A 24,638-nucleotide genomic window follows, 5' to 3' on the forward strand; every position below is an offset into this window, starting at 1 on the left:
GAAGTGGATCTGGAGGGGGATGCAATGTGGAATGGAAATCTGAGGTGGGATCTGGAGCTGGGTGGAGATTTGAGGTGGAGCTGGAGCTGGATGCATCGTGGAATGAAGATCTGAGGTGGGACAATGGGATTGAGGAGCTGGGTGGGGCACGCCGTGGCCCACGCCGTCACCGAGCGCGTGGACAAGCAGTCGGCCCTCATGGTCAACGGCGTCCTCAAGCAGTACCAGGTGTGCAGGACGTGCTGGAGATGTGGGGAGAACATGGTGGGATCTGGAGAGGGATGGAGATCTGAGGTGGGATGATGGGATTGAGGAGCTGGATGAAGATCTGAGGTGGGATCTGAAGGTGGATGCAATATGGGATGAAGATCTGAGGTGGGATGATGGGATTGAGGAGATGGATGAAGATCCGAGGTGGATCTGGAGCTTGGATGAAGATCTGAGGTGGGATCTGAAGGTGGATGAAGATCTGAGGTGGATATGGGGGTGGATGCAATGTGGGATGGAAATCTGAGGTGGGATAGTGGGATTGAGGAGATGGATGAAGATCTGAGGTGGGATTGAGGAGATGGATGGAGATCTGAGGTGGGATTGAGGAGATGGATGGAGATCTGAGGTGGGATGATGGGATTGAGGAGATGGATGAAGATCCGAGGTGGATCTGGAGCTTGGATGAAGATCTGAGGTGGGATCTGAAGGTGGATGAAGATATGAGGTGGATATGGGGGTGGATGCAATATGGGATGAAGATCTGAGGTGGGATAGTGGGATTGAGGAGATGGATGAAGATCTGAGGTGGACCTGGGGGCGGATGGAGATCTGAGGTGGGATCTGGACATGGATGGAGATCTGAGGTGGGATGATGGGATTGAGGAGCTGGATGAAGATCCGAGGTGGATCTGGAGCTTGGATGAAGATCTGAGGTGGGATCTGAAGGTGGATGAAGATATGAGGTGGATCTGGAGGTGGATGCAATGTGGGATGAAGATCTGAGGTGGGACAATGGGATTGAGGAGATGGATGAAGATCTGAGGTGGATCTGGACATGGATGGAGATCTGAGGTGGGATGATGGGATTGAGGAGCCTGGATTAAGATCTGAGGTGGGATCTGGAGATATGAGGTGGATCTGGAGATGGATGCAATGTGGGATGAAGATCTGAGGTGGGATATGGAGATGGATGGAGATCTGAGGTGGATCTGGAGCTGGATTCGTTGTGGAATGAAGATCTGAGGTGGGACAATGGGATTGAGGAGATGGATGAAGATCTGAGGTGGGACAATGGGATTGAGGAGATGGATGAAGATCTGAGGTGGGACGGTGGGATCTGGAGCCAGATGAAGATCTGAGGTGGGATCTGAAGATGGATGGAGATCTGAGGTGGGATCTGGGGCTGGATGGAGATCCAAGGTGGGATCTGGATCTGGGTGGAGATCCGAGGTGGGATCTGGATCTGGGTGGAGATCTGAGGTGGGATCTGGATCTGGATGGAGATCCAAGGTGGGATCTGGAGCCAGATGAAGATCCGAGGTGGGATCTGGGTCTGGGTGGAGATCTGAGGTGGGATGAAGTTCTGAGGTGGAATCTGGATCTGGATGGAGATCCGAGGTGGGATCTGGATCTGGATGGAGATCCGAGGTGGGATCTGGATCTGGGTGGAGATCCCAGATGGGATCTGGATCTGGGTGGAGATCCGAGGTGGGATCTGGATGGAGATCTGAGGTGGGACAGTGGGATCTGGATCTGGGTGGAGATCCGAGGTGGGATCTGGATCTGGATCTCCGTTCCTGCAGATCAAGGGCCTGGAGTGGTTGGTGTCCCTCTACAACAACAACCTCAACGGGATCCTGGCCGACGAGATGGGCCTGGGCAAGACCATCCAGACCATCGCCCTCATCACCTACCTGATGGAGCACAAGAGGATCAACGGCCCCTTCCTCATCATCGTCCCGCTCTCGTCAGTCCCAAACTCCAAAATTCCCAAAATTCCCAAAATTCTGACCTTTGTTCCATGTGGAGAACCAAAATTCCCAAAATTCCCACCCTAGTTCCATGTGGAGAAACAAAATTCCCAAATTTCCAAAATTTCCAATTTGTTCCATGTGGAGAAGCAAAAGTCCCAAAGTTCCCACCCTTGTTCCGTGTGGAGAAACAAAATCCCCAAATTTCCAAAATTCCCAATTTTTTCCACGTGGAGAACCAAAAGTCCCAAAATTCCCACCCTTGTTCCATGTGGAGAACCCCAAACTTTCTCCAGCCCCAAATTCCCAAAATTCCCAATTTTTTTCCATCTGGAGAACCCAAATTCCCAATTTTTTTCCACATGGAGAACCCAAAATTTCCAAAATTCCCAAAATTTCCAAAATTCCCACCTTCTGTCCGTCTGTCTTTCCCGCAGGACTTTGTCCAACTGGGCCTACGAGTTCGACAAGTGGGCGCCGTCCGTGGTCAAGGTCTCCTACAAGGTGAGCACCAAATTTCCGGGATTTTGGTTCCTTGCATTCCATTTCCTCTCCCAGCTTCCGTTTTCCTCCTCAAGCTCTGGAGGACTTGGGTCCCACCTCCAAATCCATGAAAATCCACCAAAATCCCAAAAAATTCCAATTTTTGTTCGTTCCTTAGCATCAGGAGACCCCAAAACCTCCTCAGCTTTTTGGATACCACCTCATTTTTCTGGGAATTCCAAATCCAAATGGAATTGGAGCTCCAAATCCACAAAAACCCACAAAACTCCATGAAACTCCAGAAAAGTCCATGAAAATCCCCAAAAATCCCCAAAAATTCCAATTTTTGGTTGTTCCTCAGCATCAGGAGACCCCAAAACCTCCTCAGCTTTTTGGGTACCACCCCATTTTTTTGGGAATTCCAAATCCAAATGGAATTGGAGCTCCAAGTCCACAAAAACCCACAAAACTCCAGAAAAATCCCAAAAAATCCCCAAAAATTCCAATTTTTGGTCGTTCCTCAGCATCAGGAGACCCCCAAACCTCCTGACCTTTTTGGGGAATCTCCCATTTTTTGGGAATTGTGACGTTCCTGTTGGAATTGTCCCCTCAGGGCTCTCCGGCCGCGCGCCGCGCCTTCGTCCCGCAGCTCCGCAGCGGCAAATTCAACGTTCTCCTCACCACCTACGAGTACATCATCAAGGACAAGCACATCCTGGCCAAGGTGAGCTCCACAGCCACGTTCCTCTGGATTCTCCTCAAATTCTGAGAAAATTCTGAGAAAATTCTGCTCAAAATCTTCTCAAATTCTGAGAAAATTCTTCTCAAAATCTTCTCAAATTCTGAGAAAGATCTTCTCAAAATCTTCTCAAGTTCTTCTCAAGTTCTTCTCAAAATCTTCTCAAATTCTGAGAAAATTCTGCTCAAGTTCCTCTCAGATACTGAGAAAGATCTTCTCAAGTTCTTCTCGAATTTTTTCCAAATTCCTCTCAAAATCTTCTCAAATTTTTCTCAAATTCTTCTCAAATTCTGAGAAATTTCTGAGAAAGATCTTCTCAAATTCCTCTCAAATTCTGCTAAAACCACTTCTAGCGGATGCCCACCTGAGATCTTCATCTCCATGTCCCACCTGAGATCTTCATCTCCATTTCCCACCTGAGATCTTCTCCATTTCCCACCTGAGATCTTCATCTCCATTTCCCACCTGAGATGCTCTTCTCCATTTCCCACCTGAGATCTTCTTCTCCATTTCCCACCTGAGATCTTCATCTCTCTCCATGTCCCACCTCAGATCTTTATCTCCATTTCCCACCTGAGATCTTCTCCATTTCCCACCCGAGATCTTCAATTTCCCACCTGAGACCTTCATCTCCATTTCCCACCTCAGATCTTCTTCTCCATTTCTCACCTGAGATCTTCATCTCCATTTCCCACCCCAGATCTTCATCTCTCTCCATGTCCCAGCTCAGATCTTCATCTCCATTTCCCACCTCAGATCTTCTTCTCCATTTCTCACCTGAGATCTTCTTCTCCATTTCCCACCCCAGATCTTCATCTCTCTCCATGTCCCAGCTCAGATCTTCATCTCCATGTCCCACCTGAGATCTTCATCTCCATTTCCCACCTGAGATGTTCTTGTCCATTTCCCACCTCAGATCTTCATCTCCATTTCCCACCTCAGATCTTCTTCTCCATTTCCCACCTCAGATCTTCATCTCCATGTCCCACCTGAGACCTTCATCTCCATTTCCCACCTGAGATGTTCTTCTCCATTTCCCACCTCAGACCTTCATCTCCATGTCCCACCTGAGACCTTCATCTCCATGTCCCACCTGGAGATCTTCCTCCCCATTTCTCCTGTCCTCCATGTCCCACCTGAAATCTTCATCTCCATGTCCCACCTGAGACCTTCATCTCCATGTCCCACCTGAGATGTTCTTGTCCATTTCCCACCTCAGATCTTCTTCTCCATTTCCCACCTGAGATCTTCAATTTCCCACCTGAGATCTTCATCTCCATTTCCCACCTGAGATGTTCTCCATTTCCCACCTCAGACCTTCATCTCCATGTCCCACCTGAGACCTTCATCTCCATGTCCCACCTGGAGATCTTCATCCCCATTTCTCCTGTCCTCCATGTCCCACCTGAAGTCTTCATCTCCATGTCCCACCTGAGATCTTCATCTCCATTTCCCACCTGGAGATGATCATCTCCATTTCTCCTGTCCTCCATTTCCCACCTGAGATCTTCATCTCCATTTCCCACCTGGAGATGATCATCTCCATGTCCCACCTGAGATCTTCATCTCCATTTCCCACCTGAGATGATCATCTCCATTTCTCCTGTCCTCCATTTCCCACCTGAGATCTTCATCTCCATTTCCCGCCTCAGACCTTCATCTCCATGTCCCACCTGAAGATCTTCATCCCCATTCCTCCTGTCCTCCACGCCCCACCTGGCGACCACCATCTCCCTTTCTCCTGTCCTCCTCAGATCCGCTGGAAGTACATGATCGTGGACGAGGGCCACCGCATGAAGAACCACCACTGCAAGCTGACGCAGGTGCTCAACACCCACTACGTGGCCCCGCGGCGTCTTCTCCTCACCGGGACCCCCCTGCAGAACAAACTGCCCGAGCTCTGGGCGCTCCTCAACTTCCTGCTGCCCACCATCTTCAAGAGCTGCAGCACCTTCGAGCAGTGGTTCAACGCGCCCTTCGCCATGACCGGCGAGAAGGTGGGACGGGGACGTGGACATGGACATGGACACGGGTGGGAGGTGCTGGAGGTGGGGTTCAGCTTGGTGGTGATGGTGGATCTGGAGGGGTCCTGGAGGTGGATCGGTGGCTTTGATGGATCTGGAGAAGTTTGGGTCGGTGTTTTAATGGATTGGAGGTGGACCTGGAGATGTTTTGGAGGTGGGTCAGTGTCTTTGGTGGACCTGGAGATGTTTTGGAGGTGGGTCAGTGTCTTTGGTGGACCTGGAGAAGTTTGAGATGGTTCTGCAGCTCTGGGAGGTGGGTCAGTGTCTGTAATGGATCTGGAGATGTTGGGAGTGGTTCTGGAGCTGTGGATCAGTGTTTTAATGGATCTGGAGAAGTTTTGGAGGTGGATCAGTGTCTGGAATGGACCTGGAGATGTTGGATCAGTGTCTTTGATGGACCTGGAGAAATTGGGGATGGTTCTGGAGCTCTGGGAGGTGGATCAGTGTCTCTGATGGATCTGGAGATGGTTTGGAGGTGGGTCAGTGTCTTTGATGGGTCTGGAGATGTTGGAAGGGTTCTTGGAGGTCTGGGAGGTGGATTGGTGTCTGGAATGGATCTGGAGAAGTTGGACCAGTGTTTTAATGGATCTGGAGATGTTGGATCAGTGTCTTTGATGGATTTGGAGATGGTTTTGAGGTGGCTCAGTGTCTTTGATGGGTCTGGAGATGTTGGATCAGTGTCCTTGATGGACCTGGAGTTTTTGGAGGTGGAACAGTGTCTTTGATGGGTCTGGAGATGTTGGATCAGTGTCTTTGATGGACCTGGAGATGTTTTGGAGGTGGGTCAGTGTCTCTGATGGATCTGGAGGTGTTTTGGAGGTGGATCAGTGTCTGGAATGGATCTGGAGATGTTGGCTCAGTGTCTTTGGTGGATCTGGAGATGTTGGAGGTGGGTCAGTGTCTTTGATGGATCTGGAGATGTTTTGGAGGTGGATCAGTGTCTTTGATGGATCTGGAGATGTTGGATCAATGTTTTAATGGATCTGGAGATGGTTTGGAGGTGGGTCAGTGTCCTTGATGGACCTGGAGATGTTTTGGAGGTGGATCAGTGTCTTTGATGGACCTGGAGATGTTGGATCAGTGTCTTTGGTGGACCTGGAGATGTTTTGGAGGTGGCTCAGTGTCTTTGGTGGATCTGGAGATGTTTTGGAGGTGGATCAGTGTCCTTGATGGACCTGGAGAAGTTGGATCAGTGTTTTTGATGGACCTGGAGATGTTGGAAGGGTTCCTGGAGCTCTGGGAGGTGGATCAGTGTCTTTGATGGACCTGGAGAACTTTGAGGTGGTTCTGCAGCTCTGGGAGGTGACATCCCACCAGAAATTGTGGCTCAGGAGGTTCTCGGTGTATCTGGGGACATGGGGAGGGTCCAAGCCCTGCTCCTGGTGGTGGTGGCCGTTGCAGGTGGACCTCAACGAGGAGGAGACCATCCTCATCATCCGCCGCCTGCACAAGGTGCTCCGGCCCTTCCTGCTGCGGCGCCTCAAGAAGGAGGTGGAGGCTCAGCTCCCCGAGAAGGTGACACGGGGGGGGGTCCCGGGCCTGGAGACCACCGGGGGGGCGGGAGGGGGACGCGGAGCTTCGTCCCGCTCCTCATCATCGATGGCTTGGGTTGGGTTGGGTTGGACCAATGGTTGGGTTGTGCCAATGGTTGGGGTGGGTTGGGTTGGGTTGGGTTGGGTTGGACCAATGGTTGGGTTGGACCAATGGTTGGGTTGGGTTGGACCAATGGTTGGGTTGGACCAATGGTTGGGTTGGGTTGGACCAATGGTTGGGTTGGGTTGAACCAGTGGTTGGGTTGGGTTGAACCAAAGCTTGGGTTGGGTTGAACCAGTGGTTGGGTTGGTTTGTACCAATGGTTGGGTTGGGTTGGGTTGGGTTGCACCAATGGTTGGGTTGGGTTGACCCAGTGGTTGGGTTGTGCCAATGGTTGGGTTGGACCAATGGTTGGGTTGGGCCAGTGGTTGGGTTGGGTTGAGCAGATGGTTGGGTTGGGTTCAGGTGAGCAGATGGTTGGTTTGGGTTGAACCAATGGTTGGGTTGGGTTGGGTTGAACCAGTGGTTGGTTTGGGTTGAACCAATGGTTGGGTTGGGTTGGGTTGGTTTGTGCCAATGGTTGGTTTGGGTTGTGCCAATGGTTGGGTTGGACCAATGGTTGGGTTGGGTTGAACCAGTGGTTGGTTTGTGCCAATGGTTGGGTTGGGTTGGACCAATGGTTGGGTTTAACCAATGGTTGGGTTGGGTTGGTTTGTGCCAATGGTTGGGTTGAACAGATGGTTGGGTTGGGTTGGGTTTAACCAGTGGTTGGGTTGGGTTGAGCAGATGGTTGGGTTGGACCAAAGGTTGGCTTGGGTTGGACCAATGGTTGGTTTGTACCAATGGCTGGGTTGGGTTGGTTTGTACCAATGGTTGGGTTGGGTTGACCCAATGGTTGGGTTGACCCAATGGTTGGGTGGGTTTGTACCAATGGTTGGGTTGGGTTGGGTTGACCCAGTGGTTGGGTTGAACCAATGGTTGGGTTGGGTTGGGTTGACCCAACGGCTGTCTCCGGCAGGTGGAGTACGTCATCAAGTGCGACATGTCGGCGCTGCAGCGCGTCCTGTACCGGCACATGCAGGCCAAGGGCGTCCTGCTCACCGACGGCTCCGAGAAGGACAAGAAGGTCGGGATGGGGGAGCTTGGGAACGTTGGGTGGGCTCGGGTTGGACCAATGGTTGGGTTGGGTTGGGTTGGACCCATGGTTGGGTTGGGTTGAGTTGGGTTGAACCAATGGTTGGGTTGTATTGGGTTGGGTTAAACCAATAGTTGGGTTGAGTTGAGTTGGGTTGGGTTGAGCAGATGGTTGGGTTGGGTTGGGTTGGGTTGACTCAGTGGTTGGGTTGGGTTGAACCAATGGTTGGGTTGACTCAATGGTTGGGTTTGACCAATAGTTGGGTTGGGTTGGGTTGGGTTGAACCAATGGTTGGGTTGGGTTGAACCAATGGTCGGCTTGCCTTGGGCAGATGGTTGGGTGAAATCATTTAAATCAATTTATTTTTCAATTTTTATTTATTTATTTTAATTTATTTTAAAATTTTTTATTTATTTTAACATCTCCGAGTCCCTTCTCGGGGCCGGGGCACCATCGACTCCCAGCCAATGATCCCAAACATTCCTGGGAGCTCTGGACTGGTGGAACCCATCATCAAATTGGGTTTTTTAATTAGGAGGGTGAATTAATTAACTTTGAATTAATTAACTTTGAATTAATTAACTTTGAATCTCCCGGCAGGGCAAAGGAGGCACCAAGACCTTGATGAACACCATCATGCAGCTGCGCAAGATCTGCAACCACCCCTACATGTTCCAGCACATCGAGGTGGGGCCGGGCAAAAACCCGAAAGGGTTAAACGCAGGACAAACCCCAAATGGCAAAAACCCTAAAGGGTTAAACCCAAAATGGCCAAAACCCTAAAGGGTTAAACGCAGGACAAACCCAAAATGGCAAAAACCCTAAAGGGTTAAACCCAAAATGGCAAAAACCCGAAAGGGTTAAACACAGGACAAACCCAAAATGGCAAAAACCCTAAAGGGTTAAACCCAAAATGGCAAAAACCCGAAAGGGTTAAACGCAGGACAAACCCAAAATGGCAAAAACCCTAAAGGGTTAAACCCAAAATAGCCAAAACCCTAAAGGGTTAAACGCAGGACAAACCCAAAATGGCAAAAACCTGAAAGGGTTAAATTCAGGATAAACCCAAAATGGCAAAAACCCTAAAGGGTTAAACCCAAAATAGCCAAAACCCTGAAGGGTTAAACCCAAAATGGCAAAACCCCTAAAGGGTTAAATTCAGGATAAACCCAAAACGGCAAAAATCCTAAAGAGTTAAACCCAAAAAGGCAAAAATCCTAAAGGCTAAACCCAAAATAGCCAAAATCCTAAAGGGTTAAACCCAAAAAGGCAAAAATCCTAAAGGGTTAAATTCAGGATAAACCCAAAAAGGCCAAAATCCTAAAGGATAAACCCAAAATGGACAAAACCCTGAAGGGTTAAACCCAGGATAAACCCAAAAAGGCAAAAACCCTAAAGAGTTAAACCCAAAATGGCAAAAACCCTAAAAGGTTAAATTGAGGAGAGCCAGGGATGGACCAGAAAACTGGATAAACCCAACAGGGGTAAACCAAAACCAGGATAAACCCAAACAGGGTTAAACCCAACAGGGATAAACCAAAACCAGGATAAACCCAACTGGGATAAACCCAAACCAGGGCTAAACTCAACAAAACTGGGATAAACCAAAACCAGGGATAAATTCAAACAGGGTTAAACCCAACAGGGGTAAACCCAAACCAGGGTTAAACCCAACTGGGATAAACCAAAACCAGGATAAACCCAACTGGGATAAACCAAAACCAGGATAAACCCAACTGGGATAAACCAAAACCAGGATAAACCCAAACAGGGTTAAACCCAACAGGGGTAAACCAAAACCAGGATAAACCCAACTGGGATAAACCCAAACCAGGATAAACCCAACTGGGATAAACCCAAACCAGGATAAACCCAAACAGGGTTAAACCCAACAGGGGTAAACCAAAACCAGGATAAACCCAACTGGGATAAACCAAAACCAGGATAAACCCAACTGGGATAAACCAAAACCAGGGTTAAACCCAAACAGGGATAAACCCAAACAGGGTTAAACCCAAACAGGGTTAAACCCAAACAGGGTTAAACTCAACAGGGTTAAACTCAGGAGAGCCAGGGATGGACAAGAATAGGGATAAACCCAACTGGGATAAACCCAACTGGGATAAACCAAAACCAGGATAAACCCAACTGGGATAAACCCAAACAGGGTTAAACTCAACTGGGTTAAACCCAGGAGAGCCAGGGATGAACAAAAATAGGGATAAACTCAACAGGGTTAAACCCAACTGGGATAAATCAAAACCAGGGATAAATCCAACAGGGGTAAACCCAAACCAGGGATAAACCCAACTGGGATAAACCAAAACCAGGGTTAAACCCAAACAGGGTTAAACCCAACAGGGTTAAACTCAACAGGGTTAAACTCAGGAGAGCCAGGGATGGACAAGAATAGGGATAAACCCAACTGGGATAAACCCAACTGGGATAAACCAAAACCAGGGCTAAACCCAACTGGGATAAACCCAAACAGGGTTAAACTCAACAGGGTTAAACCCAGGAGAGCCAGGGATGAACAAAAATAGGGATAAACTCAACAGGGTTAAACCCAACTGGGATAAATCAAAACTAGGATAAACCCAAACCAGGGTAAACCCAAACCAGGATAAACCCAAACCAGGATAAACCCAAACAGGGATAAACCCAAACCAGGATAAACCCAAACCAGGATAAACCCAAACAGGGATAAACCCAAACAGGGCTAAACCAAACAGGGCTAAACCAAACAGGGATAAACCCAAACCAGGATAAACCCAAACAGGGATAAACCCAAACCGGGGTTAAACCCAACAGGGATAAACCCAAACCAGGATAAACCCAAACAGGGATAAACCCAAACCGGGGTTAAACCCAACAGGGATAAACCCAAACCAGGATAAACCCAAACAGGGATAAACCCAAACCGGGGTTAAACCCAACAGGGATAAACCCAACGAAGATTCACCAAATCAAGCCCAACTTTCCATCCCTCTGTTTTCCACCCCAAAAAAATTCCATCCTCTTCCTCTTCCTCTTCCTCCCCAACGTCCTGAGGGCGCTGAGGATCCTGAAAGAAACTCCAGATTTTTAATTTTGGGGCATTTTTGTCACAATTTGGCTCCAGATTTTTATTTTTGGGGCATTTTCTGCTGCTTTTTGTCGCAATTTGGCTCCAGATTTTTGTCACAATTTGGCTCCAGATTTTTAGTTTTTGGGGCAATTTCTGCTGCTTTTTGTCACAATTTGGCTCCAGATTTTTATTTTTTGGGGGAGCAATTTCTGCTGTTTTTGTCACAATTTCTCCTCTCCATTTCAGGAATCCTTCTCAGAGCACTTGGGCTTCACGGGTGGGATCGTGCAAGGGTGAGTGACAAAATTTTTATGATAAAAATTAATAATAAATTAACTATAAATAATTAATATATTAATTAATTATAATTATAATTAATTATAATTATAATTTATATATAGTATAATTAATATATATTAATTATAATTAATAATAAAACCTGTGAATTTAATAACTCAAAACTTTCCTGGGGGTGGAAGATGAACCACCTCACGAATCCAGATGATCCCAACGCCAAAATTTTTCAAAAAAATGTCAATTTTTTTCCTCTAATTTTTGGTTAGAAAATTATTTCGGTTTTTTTTAATCCGTCCAAGGCTGGATTTGTACCGAGCTTCTGGGAAATTCGAGCTCCTGGATCGGATCCTGCCCAAACTCAGGGCCACCAACCACAAGGTGCTGCTCTTCTGCCAGATGACCTCCTTGATGACCATCATGGAGGATTATTTCGCTTATCGTGGCTTCAAATACCTCAGGCTGGACGGTGAGTGCCCCGCGGGGCGGGTGCGCCCCCAAAATTCCCAATTTTCCCCCCAAAATTCCCCAGTTTTCCCTCAAAATCCCCAATTTTCCCATTAAATCCGATGGGGATCCCATTCAACTCAATGGGAATTCCATTCAATCCAATGGGGATCCCATTCAATCCAATGGGGATCCCATTCAATTCATGGGAATCTTATTCAATTCAATGGGTGTCCCATTCAATTCAATGGGTGTCCCATTCAATTCAATGGGGATCCCATTCAATTAATGGGGATCCCATTCAATCCAGTGGGAATCCCATTCAACTCAATGGGAATCCCATTCAATCCAGTGGGGATCCCATTCAATCCAATGGGGATCCCATTCAACTCAATGGGAATCCCATTCAATCCAGTGGGAATCCCATTCAATTAATGGGAATCCCATTCAATCCAATGGGGATCCCATTCAATCCAATGGGGATCCCATTAAATCCAATGGGAGTCCCGTTAAATCCAATGGGAGTCCCATTCAACTCAATGGGAATCCCATTCAATTAATGGGGATCCCATTCAATCCAATGGGGATCCCATTCAATCCAATGGGAATCCCATTCAATCCAATGGGGATCCCATTCAATCCAATGGGGATCCCATTCAATCCAATGGGGATCCCATTCAATCCAATGGGAATCCCATTCAATCCAATGGGGATCCCATTCAATCCAATGGGGATCCCATTAAATCCAATGGGAGTCCCATTAAATCCAATGGGAGTCCCATTCAACTCAATGGGAATCCCATTCAATCCAATGGGAATCCCATTCAATTAATGGGGATCCCATTCAATCCAGTGGGAATCCCATTCTATTAATGGGAATCCCATTCAATCCAATGGGGATCCCATTCAATCCATCGGGGATCCCATTAAATCCAATGGGAATCCCATTCAATCCAATGGGGATCCCCTTCCCAAACGGAACCTTCCGGAACCGTGGGTGACTGCCGTGTGCGGTTCCAGGCACCACCAAGGCCGAGGACCGGGGCATGCTGCTGAAGACGTTCAACGAGCCCGGCTCCGAGTATTTCATCTTCCTGCTGAGCACGCGCGCCGGCGGCCTCGGCCTCAACCTGCAGTCGGCCGACACCGTCATCATCTTCGACAGCGACTGGAACCCCCACCAGGTAGGGCCAGGGTGCAGAAACCCCAAAAGGGATCCCTGGAGTTGAGGTGGAACCCCAAAATCTGCTCAGAAATTGGAGAAACCCCAAAATGGATCCATGGAGGTGGAGGTGGAACCCCAAAATCTGCTCAGAAATTGGAGAAACCCCAAAAGGGATCCATGGAGGTGGAGGTGGAACCCCAAAATCTGCTCAGAAATTGGAGAAACACCAAAATGGATCCATGGAGGTGGAGGTGGAACCCCAAAATGTGCTCAGAAATTGGAGAAACCCCAAAATGGATCCATGGATTTGGAGGTGGAACCCCAAAATGTGCTCAGAAATTGGAGAAACCCCAATCTGGATTTACGAGGACAAAACCAGGGCAGAATTTGGGGCCAAAACCAAGAATTTTGAGGCCAAAATCAGGGATTTTGAGGACAAAACTGGGAATTTTGAGGAGAAAATTTGGATTCTTGAGGTCAAAACCAGAGATTTTGAGGACAAAACCAGAGATTTTGAGGACAAAACCAGGGCAGATTTTGAGGACAAAACCAGGAATTTTTCAGCTGCCACCCCATCACCTTCTCAACCTTCACCCCCATGAAGTTTTAAGGCCAATAAATTGAATTTTTTCAGGGATTTTTGAGGGCAAAATTTGGATTTTTCGGGGGAAACACCAGAGATTTTTGAGCTACCACCCCAAAACCTTCCAACCCTCATCCCCACATGAATTTTAAGGCCAATAAATTGATTTTTTTCAGGGATTTTTGAGGGCAACAAATTGAATTTTTCAGGGGATTTTGATGCCAAAACCAGGAATTTTTGTGGAAATAAAAAGGGATTTTTGAGCTACCACCCCAAAACCTTCTCAAACCTTCACTCCCGTGGAATTTTGAGGAGAATAAATGAAATTTTGGGCGTCCCCCAGGACCTGCAGGCGCAGGACCGCGCTCACCGCATCGGGCAGCAGAACGAGGTGCGCGTCCTGCGCCTCTGCACCGTCAACAGCCACAATAAATTGATTTTTTCGGGGATTTTTGAGGACAAAACCAGGGCAGATTTTGAGGACAAAACCAAGAATTTTGAGGCCAAAATCTGGATTTAGAGGACAAAACCAGGGTGGATTTTGGGGCCAAAACCAAGAATTTTGAGGACAAAATCTGGGATTTTGAGGACAAAACTGGGAATTTTGAGGCCAAAATCTGGATTTTTGAGGACAAAACCAGGGCAGGTTTTGAGGTCATAACCAGAATTTTTTGAGGAAAAACCCCAAAATTTTGTGGAAAAAAATGGGAATTTTTCAGCTACCACCCCAAAACCCCCTCAGGCTTCACCCCCACGTTTTCCCCCATGGAATTTTGAGGAGAATAAATGAAATTTTGGGCGTCCCCCAGGACCTGCAGGCGCAGGACCGCGCTCACCGCATCGGGCAGCAGAACGAGGTGCGCGTCCTGCGCCTCTGCACCGTCAACAGCGTGGAGGAGAAGATCCTGGCGGCCGCCAAGTACAAACTGAACGTGGACCAGAAGGTGATCCAGGCCGGGATGTTCGACCAGAAATCCTCCAGCCACGAGCGCAGGGCCTTCCTGCAGGCCATCCTCGAGCACGAGGAGCAGGACGAGGTAAAAAACACGGGAGGAATTGAAATTTTTTTATTTTTTGTGTGTGTGAAGGATATGAGATTTTTTGTTAGGAGTGAGGAAAAAAAAAAAAGAAATTTTTAGGGAAAAGATGAGAGTTTTAGGAGGAAAAATGAGGATTTTTTAGGAAAAGAATGAGAATTTTTTAGGGATTTTTTAGGAAAAGAATAAGAGTTTTAGGAGGAAAAAAGAGATTTTTTTAGGAAAAAAATGGGAGTTTTAGGAGGAAAAAAGAGATTTTTTTAGGATTTTTTTAGGGATTTTTTGGGAAAAAAATGAGTTTTAGGAGGAAAAATGAGATTTTTTTAGGGAAAAAATGAGAGTTTTAGGAGAAAAATGAGAATTTTTTAGGAGGAAATATGAGAATTTTTTAGGAATTTTTTCGGAAAAAATGAGTTTTTAGGAGTTAAAAATGTGAATTTTAGGACTGAAAATGTGATTAGGAGTCAGAAAAAAAAAATTTTTAGGAGTCAGAAAAAAAAAACAAGAGAATTTTAGGAAATTGAAAAAATGAGAATTTTAAGGCTGAGAAAAAAAGAACTTTTGACAAAACCAAAAAAAATTGAATTTTCACGCAAAAAAAAAGGACAAAAAGCAAAAAAAAAAAACCAAAATCCCCAAGCCCGAGACCAGGGAGCGCGGCAGCTTGTTTGGAATTATTCTGGGGGGGAAAATCTGAGGAAAAAAATTAAAAAAATATAAAAAATATTTAAAAAAAAAATTAAAAATTAAATGGAAGGAAGGCCCTGGAGACTGAATGCCTGTGTTTATCCACAGAGCAGACACTGCAGTGGCAGCTCCCTGTGCCCTGAGGCGGAGGAAACTCCTCTGAAGGTGAGCGGGGCCCTTCAGTCTCCACTGCCCAAACGCGCCCGCACGCACCGGGGACAGACAGACAGACAAAAAACAGATTTAAGCGGCCAAAAGTGAGATTGAAACGGATTGGAAGGGCCAAAAGTGAGATTTGAGTAGCTTGGAAGGGCAAAAAAATGAGATTTAAGTGACCTAAAGTGAGATTGAAGTGGCTTAGAAGGGCCAAAAATGAGATTTAAGTTGCCAAAAATGAGATAGAAATGGCCAAAAGTGAGATAGAAATGGCCAAAAGTGAGATTTAAGCAGCTTAAAACAGCCAGAATTGAGATTTAAGTGGCCAAAAGTGAGATTTAAGTAGCTTGGAAGTGCCAAAAAGTGAGATTGAAATGGATTGGAAGGGCCAAAAGTGAGATTTAAGTAGCTTGGAAGGGCAAAAAAATGAGATTTAAGTGACCTAAAGTGAGATTGAAGTGGCTTAGAAGGGCCAAAAATGAGATTTAAGTTGCCAAAAATGAGATAGAAATGGCCAAAAGTGACATTGAAATGGCTTGGAAGGACCAAAAGTGAGATTGAAATGGCCAAAAGTGAGATTGAAGTAGCTTGGAAGGGCCAAAAAGTGACATTGAAATGGCCAAAAATGAGATTTGAGTGGCTTGGAAGGGCCAAAAGTGACATTGAAATGGATTGGAAGTGACAAAAGTGAGATTTAAGTAGCTTGGAAGGGCCAAAAATCAGATTTAAATGGCTTGAGAGTGTCAGAAATGAGATTGAAATGGCCAAAAGTGAGATTTGAGTGGCTTGGAAGGGACAAAAGTGAGATTTGAGTGGCTTGGAAGGGCGAAAAAATGAGATTTAAGTGGCCAAAAATGAGATTGAAATGGCCAAAAGCGAGATTGAAATGGCTTGGAAGGACCAAAAACGAGATTTAAGTGGCTTGGAAGGGCCAAAAATGAGATTAAAATGGTCTGAGAGTGTCAGAAATGAGATTGAAATGGTCCAAAGTGGCCAAAAGTGAGATTGAAGTGGCTTGGAAGGGCAAAAAGTGAAATTAAAACAGCTCAGAAGGGCAAAAAATGAGATTGGAAGGGCCAAAAATGAGTTGAAATGGCTTGGAAGAAGAAAAAAAAATGATATTTAAACAGCTTGGAAGGGTCAGAAATGAGATTGAAATGACCAAAAGTGAGAATTAAATTACCAAAAATGAGATTTAAATTAGCAAAAGTGAGATTTGAATTAGCAAAAGTGAGATTTAAATGACCAAAAATGAGATTTACGTGGCTTGGAAGGGCAAAAAAATGAGATTTAAATGACCTGGAAGGGCCAAAAATGAGCTAGGAGTGGGCTGAAAACACCAAAAATTGGGTGAAAATGGCCTAAAAAAAGGCAAAAATTGCTTTAAATCGGCCTGAAAGTGACAAAAATCAGATTAAAATTGCTTGGAAGGGACAGAAGTGGGGAAAAAATGAATTAAAGCGAATAAAAAGTGGTAAAAATGATTTAGAAACAGCCAAAAAATGAGTTTAAAATGCCAAAATTCAATTAAAATCGACGTGAAAATGCAAAAAAAAAAGGGGGAAAAGATCAGCCTGGAAGTTGGAAAAGTGAATTAAAATCTGATTTAAAGGGATGAAAATGAGGAAAAATGTCCTGAAAAAAAAGGGAGAAATTGGCCCAAATTGAGGTAAAATGAGTTAAAAATAGCAAAAAAAAAAAAAAAAAAAGACTCAAAAATGGCCAAAAATGAAGAAAATTTGGCTGAAAGTTGAAATGAGGTAAAAATAAAAATTAATAAAAGGAGAAAAAATTGGAATCAATTGAAAGCAACAAAGATGGATAAAAAAATGTCGAAAAAAGGCAAAAAATGAGTTGGAAATGGCACAAAAAATTAAAAAAAAAGAAGCGAAAAATGTCCAAAATTGAGATGGAACCAACCTGAAATGTAAAAATAAACGAGGAAATTGGGATTAAAATGCTTCAAAATGGGGGAAAATACAGGGAAAGGTGAAAAATGAGTGGAAAAATGATGGAAATGACCTAAAAATGAGGAAAAAATTCTGATTTAAACACCCAAAAATGAGGTAAAAAAACATTGAAAAGAAGCAAAAAAAAAAATCTTGAAAATATCAAAAATCAGCAAAAAAATCCATTTAAAACGAGCATTTAAAAAAAAAAATGGAAAGCACTCCGAAAGATTTTTAAAAATATTTAAAGCACTGAAAAATTCATTTTAAAAAAAACATTGAAGCCACCTAAAAAAGAGAAAAATATCGTTAAAAATAAGCAAAAAAAATCCCAAAAAAACACCCAAAAATGAGGAAAAAAAATCAACTGAAACCACCCAAAAAACCCATTCAGACCACCAGAAAATGGGCAAAAATCCCAATTTAAACAAGCAAAAATCCACTAAAAAAATGAACAAAAAACCAAAAAAAAACCCAAAAAAACCCATTGAAACCACCCAAAAATGGGCAAAAAATCCACAATTAAACCACCCAAAAATGAGCAAAAATCCACTGAGACCACCTAAAATTGGGCAGAAAAATCAAAATAAACCACCCAAAAATGAGCAAAAAATCCCAATTTTAAGCACCCAAAAATGAGCCAAAAAACCTCATTGAATCCACCCCAAAACGAGCCAAAAATCCACTAAAAATACCCAAAAAAATCCCTTTAAATCCCCCCAAAAATGAGAAACAAAAACCCCAAAAAAGACCCAAAAATCCACTAAAAACACCCAAAAAAATCCCTTTAAATCCACCCAAAAATGGACAAAAAACCCCAAAAAAGACCCAAAAATGAGCCAAAAAAAACCCCAAAAAAACCTCCCAGAAATGAACCAAAAAAACCCCAAAAAACCTCCCAAAAATGAACCAAAAAACCCCAAAAAAGACCCAAAAATGAGGCAAAAAACCCCCAAAAAACCTCCAAAAAATGAACCAAAAAACCCCAAAACAGACCCAAAAAAACCTCCCAGAAATGAACCAAAAAAACCCCAAAAAAACTCCCAGAAATCAACCAAAAAACCCCAAAAAAGACCCAAAAATGAGCCAAAAAAACCTCAAAAATGAACCAAAAAACCCCAAAAATCCTCCCAAAAATGAACCAAAAAACCCCAAAACTGAACAAAAACAACCCCAAAAAGCCTCCCAGAAATGAACTAAAAAACCCCAAAAAAGACCCAAAAATGAGGCAAAAAAACCCCAAAAAACCTCCCAAAAATGAACCAAAAAACCCCAAAAAAGACCCAAAAATTAACCAAAAAAACCTCCCAGAAATGAACCAAAAACCCCAAAAAAGACCCAAAAATGAACCAAAAAAAAACCCCAAAATGAACCAAAAAAACCAAAAAAAACCCCAAAAAACCTCCCAAAAATGAGGCAAAAAACCCCAAAAAAACCTCCCAGAAATGAACCAAAAAACCTCAAAAAACCTCCCAGAAATGAACCAAAAAACCCCAAAAAACACCCAAAAATGAGGCAAAAAAAACCCCAAAAAAGACCCAAAAATGAACCAAAAAAAAAACCCAAAAACCCCATAAAACCTCCCAGAAATGAACCAAAAAAGACCCAAAAATCCCCCAAAAATGAACCAAAAAAGCCCCAAAAATGAACCAAAAAAGCCCAAAATGAACCAAAAAAGCCCAAATTTGCCCCAAAATGAACCAAAAAAGCCCAAATTTGCCCCAAAATGAACCAAAAAAGCCCAAATTTGCCCCAAAATGAACCAAAAAAGCCCAAATTTGCCCCAAAGGCCCCCGGAGGTGCCGGCGCTGTCGGGCCGAGGCCGAAGGCTCCGCTCTGCGTTTGCAGGAGGAAGATGAGGTGCCCGACGACGAAACCGTGAACCAGATGATCGCCCGGCACGAGGAGGAGTTCGACCTCTTCATGGTGAGGAGGAGGAGGAGGGGGAGGAAGGGCAGGGGGAGGAGCAGGAGGAGGAGGAGGAAGAGGAGATGAGGAAGAGGAGGAGGAGATGAGGAAGAGGAGGAGGAGATGAGGAGAAAGAGAAGCAGGAAGGGAGGGAGGAGGAGGAGGAGGAACAGGAATGGGAACAGGAGATGAGGAAGAGGAGGAGGAGGAAGAGGAAGAGGAGATGGGAGAGGAGGAGAAGGTGGGAGGGGAGGAAGATCTGAGGAAGAGGAGGAGGAGATGAGGAGGAAGAGGAGGAGGAGGAACGGGAACAGGAGATGAGGAGGAAGAGGAGGAGGGGATGGGAGAGGAGGAAGATCTGAGGAAGAGGAGGAGGAGATGAGGAGAAAGAGAAGGAGGGAGGAAGGACAGGAGGAGGAGGAGGGAGGAAGGGCGGGGGGAGGAGGAGGAACAGGAACAGGAGATGAGGAAGAGGAGGAGATGAGGAGGATGAGGAAGAGGAGATGAAGAGGAACAGGAGATGAGGAGGAGGAGAAGGTGGGAGAGGAGAAAGATCTGAGGAAGAGGAGGAGGAAATGAGGAGGAGGAGGAGGAGGAGGGAGGAAGCAGAGATCCAGATGATCGCCCGGCACGAGGAGGAGCTCGACCTCTTCATGGTGAGGAGGAGGAGGAGAGGGAGGAAGGGCAGGGGGAGGAGCAGGAGGAGGAGGAAGAGGAGGAGGAGATGAGGAGAAAGAGAAGCAGGAAGGGAGGGAGGAGGAGGAGGAGGAACAGGAACGGGAACAGGAGATGAGGAAGAGGAGGAGGAGGAAGAGGAAGAGCAGATGAGGAGGAGGAGATGGGAGAGGAGGAGAAGGTGGGAGAGGAGGAAGATCTGAGGAAGAGGAGGAGGAGATGAGGAGGAAGAGGAGGAGGAGAGAGGAGGAAGAGGAGGAGGAGGAACGGGAACAGGAGATGAGGAGGAAGAGGAGGAGGGGATGGGAGAGGAGGAAGATCTGAGGAAGAGGAGGAGGAAATGAGGAGGAGGAGGAGGAGGAGGGAGGAAGCAGAGATCCAGGTGATCGCCCGGCACGAGGAGGAGTTCGACCTCTTCATGGTGAGGAGGAGGAGGAGGGGGAGGAAGGGCAGGGGGAGGAGGAGGAGGAAGAGGAGGAGGAGATGAGGAAGAGGAGGAGGAGATGAGGAGAAAGAGAAGCAGGAAGGGAGGGAGGAGGAGGATGAGGAGGGAGGAAGGGCAGGGGGAGGAGGAGGAGGAACAGGAACAGGAGATGAGGAAGAGGAGGAGGAGGAAGAGGAGATGAAGAGGAAGAGGAGATGGAGAGGAGGAGAAGGTGGGAGGGGAGGAAGATCTGAGGAAGAGGAGGAGGAAGAGGAGGAGGAGGAGGATGAGGAACGGGAACAGGAGATGAGGAGGAAGAGGAAGAGGAGATGGGAGAGGAGGAAGATCTCCTGAGGAAGAAGAGCAAGAGACGAGGAGGAAGATGAGCAGGAGAAATCCCATCCCAGCTCAGATATCCCTGATCCCACCTCAGAAGATCCATCCAAAACCACAACAACCCCACCTCAGATGTTCCCCAATCCCACCTCAGATGTTCCCCAGTCCCACCTCAGATGTTCCTCACCCCATCTCACCTCAGATATCCCAGATCCCACCTCAGAAGATCCATCCAAACCCACAACAAACCCACCTCAGATGTTCCTCACCCCATCCCACCTCAGAAGATCCATCCAAAACCACAACAAACCCACCTCAGATGTTCCTCACCCCATCCCACCTCAGAAAATCCATCCAAAACCACAACAAACCCACCTGAGATGTCCACCACTAACCCTCCCACCCGTCCCACCAGCGCATGGACCTGGACCGGCGGCGGGAGGAGGCGCGGAACCCCAAGCGGAAGCCGCGGCTGATGGAGGAGGACGAGCTGCCGTCGTGGATCCTCAAGGACGACGCCGAGGTCGAGCGCCTGACGTGCGAGGAGGAGGAGGAGAAGATGTTCGGCCGCGGCTCCCGGCACCGCAAGGAGGTCGACTACAGCGACTCGCTGACCGAGAAGCAGTGGCTCAAGGTGGGACCTCACCTCGCGATGGTGCTGGTGGCACCTGCTGGTGGTACCTGGTGGTGGCACCTGGTGGTGGTACCTGGTGGTACCTGGTGGTGGTATCTGTGGTGGCATCTGGTGGTGGTACCTGGTGGTACCTGGTGGTGGCATCTGGTGGTGGTATCTGGTGGTGGTATCTGGTGGTGGCATCTGGTGGTGGCATCTGGTGGTGGTACCTGGTGGTGGCACCTGGTGGTATCTGTGGTGGCATCTGGTGGTGGCACCTGGTGGTGGTATCTGTGGTGGCACCTGGTGGTGGTACCTGGTGGTACCTGGTGGTGGCATCTGGTGGTGGTATCTGGTGGTGGTATCTGGTGGTGGCATCTGGTGGTGGCATCTGGTGGTGGCTCCTGGTGGTGGTATCTGGTGGTGGCACCTGGTGGTGGCACCTGGTGGTGGTACCTGGTGGTACCTGGTGGTGGTATCTGGTGGTGGTGGCACCTGGTGGTGGTATCTGGTGGTGGTATCTGGTGGTGGCACCTGGTGGTGGTACCTGGTGGTACCTGGTGGTGGTATCTGTGGTGGCACCTGGTGGTACCTGGTGGTGGTATCTGTGGTGGTATCTGGTGGTGGTACCTGGTGATGGCACCTGGTGGTATCTGTGGTGGCATCTGGTGGTGGTACCTGGTGATGGCACCTGGTGGTATCTGTGGTGGCATCTGGTGGTGGCATCTGGTGGTACCTGGTGGTGGCACCTGGTGGTGGCATCTGGTGGTGGCACCTGGTGGTGGTATCTGGTGGTGGCACCTGGTGGTGGCACCTGGTGGTATCTGTGGTGGCATCTGGTGGTGGCATCTGGTGGTACCTGGTGGTGGTACCTGGTGGTGGCATCTGGTGGTGGTACCTGGTGGTGGTACCTGGTGGTGGCTCCTGGTGGTGGCACCTCGTGGTGGCACCTGGTGGTGGTACCTGGTGGTGGCTCCTGGTGGGGTGGGAGCACCTTACCAAGGATCCTAAATCCCAAGGATCTCCAATCCCAAGGATCCACCACCCCAAGGATCTCCAATCCCAAGGAGCCCAGATCCCTTGAGATCCCAATCCCCTTGTCTCCACCACCAGGCCATCGAGGAGGACACCCTGGAGGAGATCCAGGAGGAGGTCCACCAGAAGGATTGAGATGATCCCAAACCCCTTGAGATCCTCAATCCCCTTGGTTCTCCACCAGGCCATCGAGGAGGGCACCCTGGAGGAGATCCAGGAGGAGGAGGTCCTCCAGAAGGATTGAGATGATCCCAAACTCCTGTAGATCCTCAATCCCCTTGTCTCCACCACCAGGCCATCGAGGAGGGCACCCTGGAGGAGATCCAGGAGGAGGAGGTCCACCAGAAGGATTGAGATGATCCCAAACCCCTTGAGATCCTCAATCCCCTTGTCTCCACCACCAGGCCATCGAGGAGGGCACCCTGGAGGAGATCGAGGAGGAGGTCCGCCAGAAGAAGTCCTCTCGCAAGCGCAAGCGGGAGCCCGAGGGACCCCCGGGACCCCCGGCGGGCGCCCGGAGCCGCGACAAGGACGAGGAGATCCGGAAGCAGAAGAAGCGCGGGCGACCCCCGGCCGAGAAGTTGTCCCCGAACCCGCCGCCCCTGACCCGCAAGATGCGCAAGATCGTGGACGCCGTCATCAAGTACAAGGACAGGTGAGGAGGACACGTGGGGATGGGCGGTTCCTGCAGGTTCCTGCGGGTTCCTGGAGGTTCTAGATGGGCCTGGAGGTTCTGGAGGTCATCAAGTACAAGGACAGGTGAGGAGGACACGTGGGGATGGGCGGTTCCTGCAGGTTCCTGGAGGTTCCTGGAGGTTCTAGATGGGCCTAGAGGTTCTGGAGGTCATCAAGTACAAGGACAGGTGAGGAGGACACGTGGGGATGGGCGGTTCCTGCAGGTTCCTGGAGGGTTCCAGGTGACGGTAGAAGGTTCCAGGTGGGCCTGGAGGTTCCTGGGGGTTTCTGGTGGGCCTGGACATCATCAAGTACAAGGAGAAGGTGAGGAGGACACGTGAGGATGGAGGGTTCCTGGAGGCTCAGGGGAGGAGCAGGGACGAGGAAGGTCACGGCTGACGCCGACGTTTATGAGATGATGAGGATGAGGATGAGGATGACAATGGGATGATGATGATGATGACAATGATGGTGATGGTGATGATGATGAGGACAAGATGAGGATAATGGGCTGATGATGATGATGATGATGATAAGGAGGACAATGGGATGATGATGATGATGATGAGGACAAGATGAGGATAATGGGCTGATGATGATGATGATGAGGACAATGGGATGATGATGATGACAATGATGGTGATGATGATGATGAGGACAATGGGATGATGATGAGGATGATGAGGACAATGGGATTATGATGATGATGACAATGATGGTGATGGTGATGATGATGATGATGATGGTGGTGGTGGTGATGATGATGATGATGACAATGTGGTGATGATGATGATGACGATTATGAGATGATGATGACGATGATGATGATGGTGACAATGATGATGGTGATGATGACAATGTGATGACAATGATGGTGATGATGGTGGTGATGATGACAATGACTGATGATGGTGACGATGATGATGATGGTGACGATGATGATGATGGTGGTGATGGTGACAATGACGATGATGATGATGATGATGATGTTGATGATGATGACGATGATGATGACGATGATGATGATGGTGATGATGACAATGATGGTGGTGACGATGATGATGATGGTGACGATGACGATGATGATGGTGGTGGCGCCGAAGGCCGCGCTGACGCCCGTGTCCCCCCGCAGCAGCAGCGGGCGCCAGCTCAGCGAGGTTTTCATCCAGCTGCCGTCCCGCAAGGAGCTCCCCGAGTACTACGAGCTCATCCGCAAGCCCGTGGACTTCAAGAAGATCAAGGTATCTCCTGGGGCCACCAGGGTCCACCAAGATCCACCAGGACCTTCTGGGGTCCACCGGGGTCCGCTGGGCTCCATTGAGGCCCATCGGGGTCCACCGGGGTCCACCAGGGTCCATCGGGGTCCACCAGGATATCCTGGGGTCCACCAGGATCCACTGGGGTCCACCAGGACCTCCTGGGATCCACCAGGGTCCACTGGGGTCCACCAGGATCCACTGGGGTCTACTGGGGTCCACCAGGATCCACTGGGGATCCACCAGGATGGGATCCACCAGGATGGGACCCATCAGGATCTACTGAGGTCCACCAGGATTCATTGGGGTCCACCAGGATCCACTGGGGTCCACTGGGATCCACCTGTGGATCCTTGAGGTTCTACTGGGGTCCACCAGTGGATCCTTGAAGTTCCTTGAGGTTCTTGGAGGTTCCTTGACGTTCCTGGAGGATCCTTGAGGTTCTACTGGGGTCCA

The 24,638-nt window shown here is 47.8% G+C and overlaps 1 protein-coding gene across 1 annotated transcript in view; it reads left to right on the forward strand.

The window, feature by feature from the left end:
• The window catches only part of LOC134433046 (transcription activator BRG1-like), a 47,527-nt gene that overhangs the window by 19,411 nt on the left and 3,478 nt on the right, over positions 1-24,638 (forward strand). The window contains 16 exon segments of the mRNA XM_063181934.1: positions 1,794-1,957; positions 2,399-2,465; positions 3,058-3,168; positions 4,938-5,180; positions 6,609-6,722; positions 7,759-7,866; positions 8,476-8,562; positions 11,189-11,235; positions 11,539-11,705; positions 12,704-12,867; positions 14,241-14,468; positions 15,264-15,320; positions 19,109-19,186; positions 21,019-21,237; positions 22,656-22,906; positions 24,059-24,167. Of these exon segments, the coding sequence (XP_063038004.1) occupies positions 1,794-1,957; positions 2,399-2,465; positions 3,058-3,168; positions 4,938-5,180; positions 6,609-6,722; positions 7,759-7,866; positions 8,476-8,562; positions 11,189-11,235; positions 11,539-11,705; positions 12,704-12,867; positions 14,241-14,468; positions 15,264-15,320; positions 19,109-19,186; positions 21,019-21,237; positions 22,656-22,906; positions 24,059-24,167 (2,214 nt within the window).

Source organism: Melospiza melodia (genome assembly GCF_035770615.1).
Source record: "Melospiza melodia melodia isolate bMelMel2 chromosome 17 unlocalized genomic scaffold, bMelMel2.pri SUPER_17_unloc_2, whole genome shotgun sequence".
Classification (NCBI taxonomy): Eukaryota; Metazoa; Chordata; class Aves; order Passeriformes; family Passerellidae; genus Melospiza; species Melospiza melodia.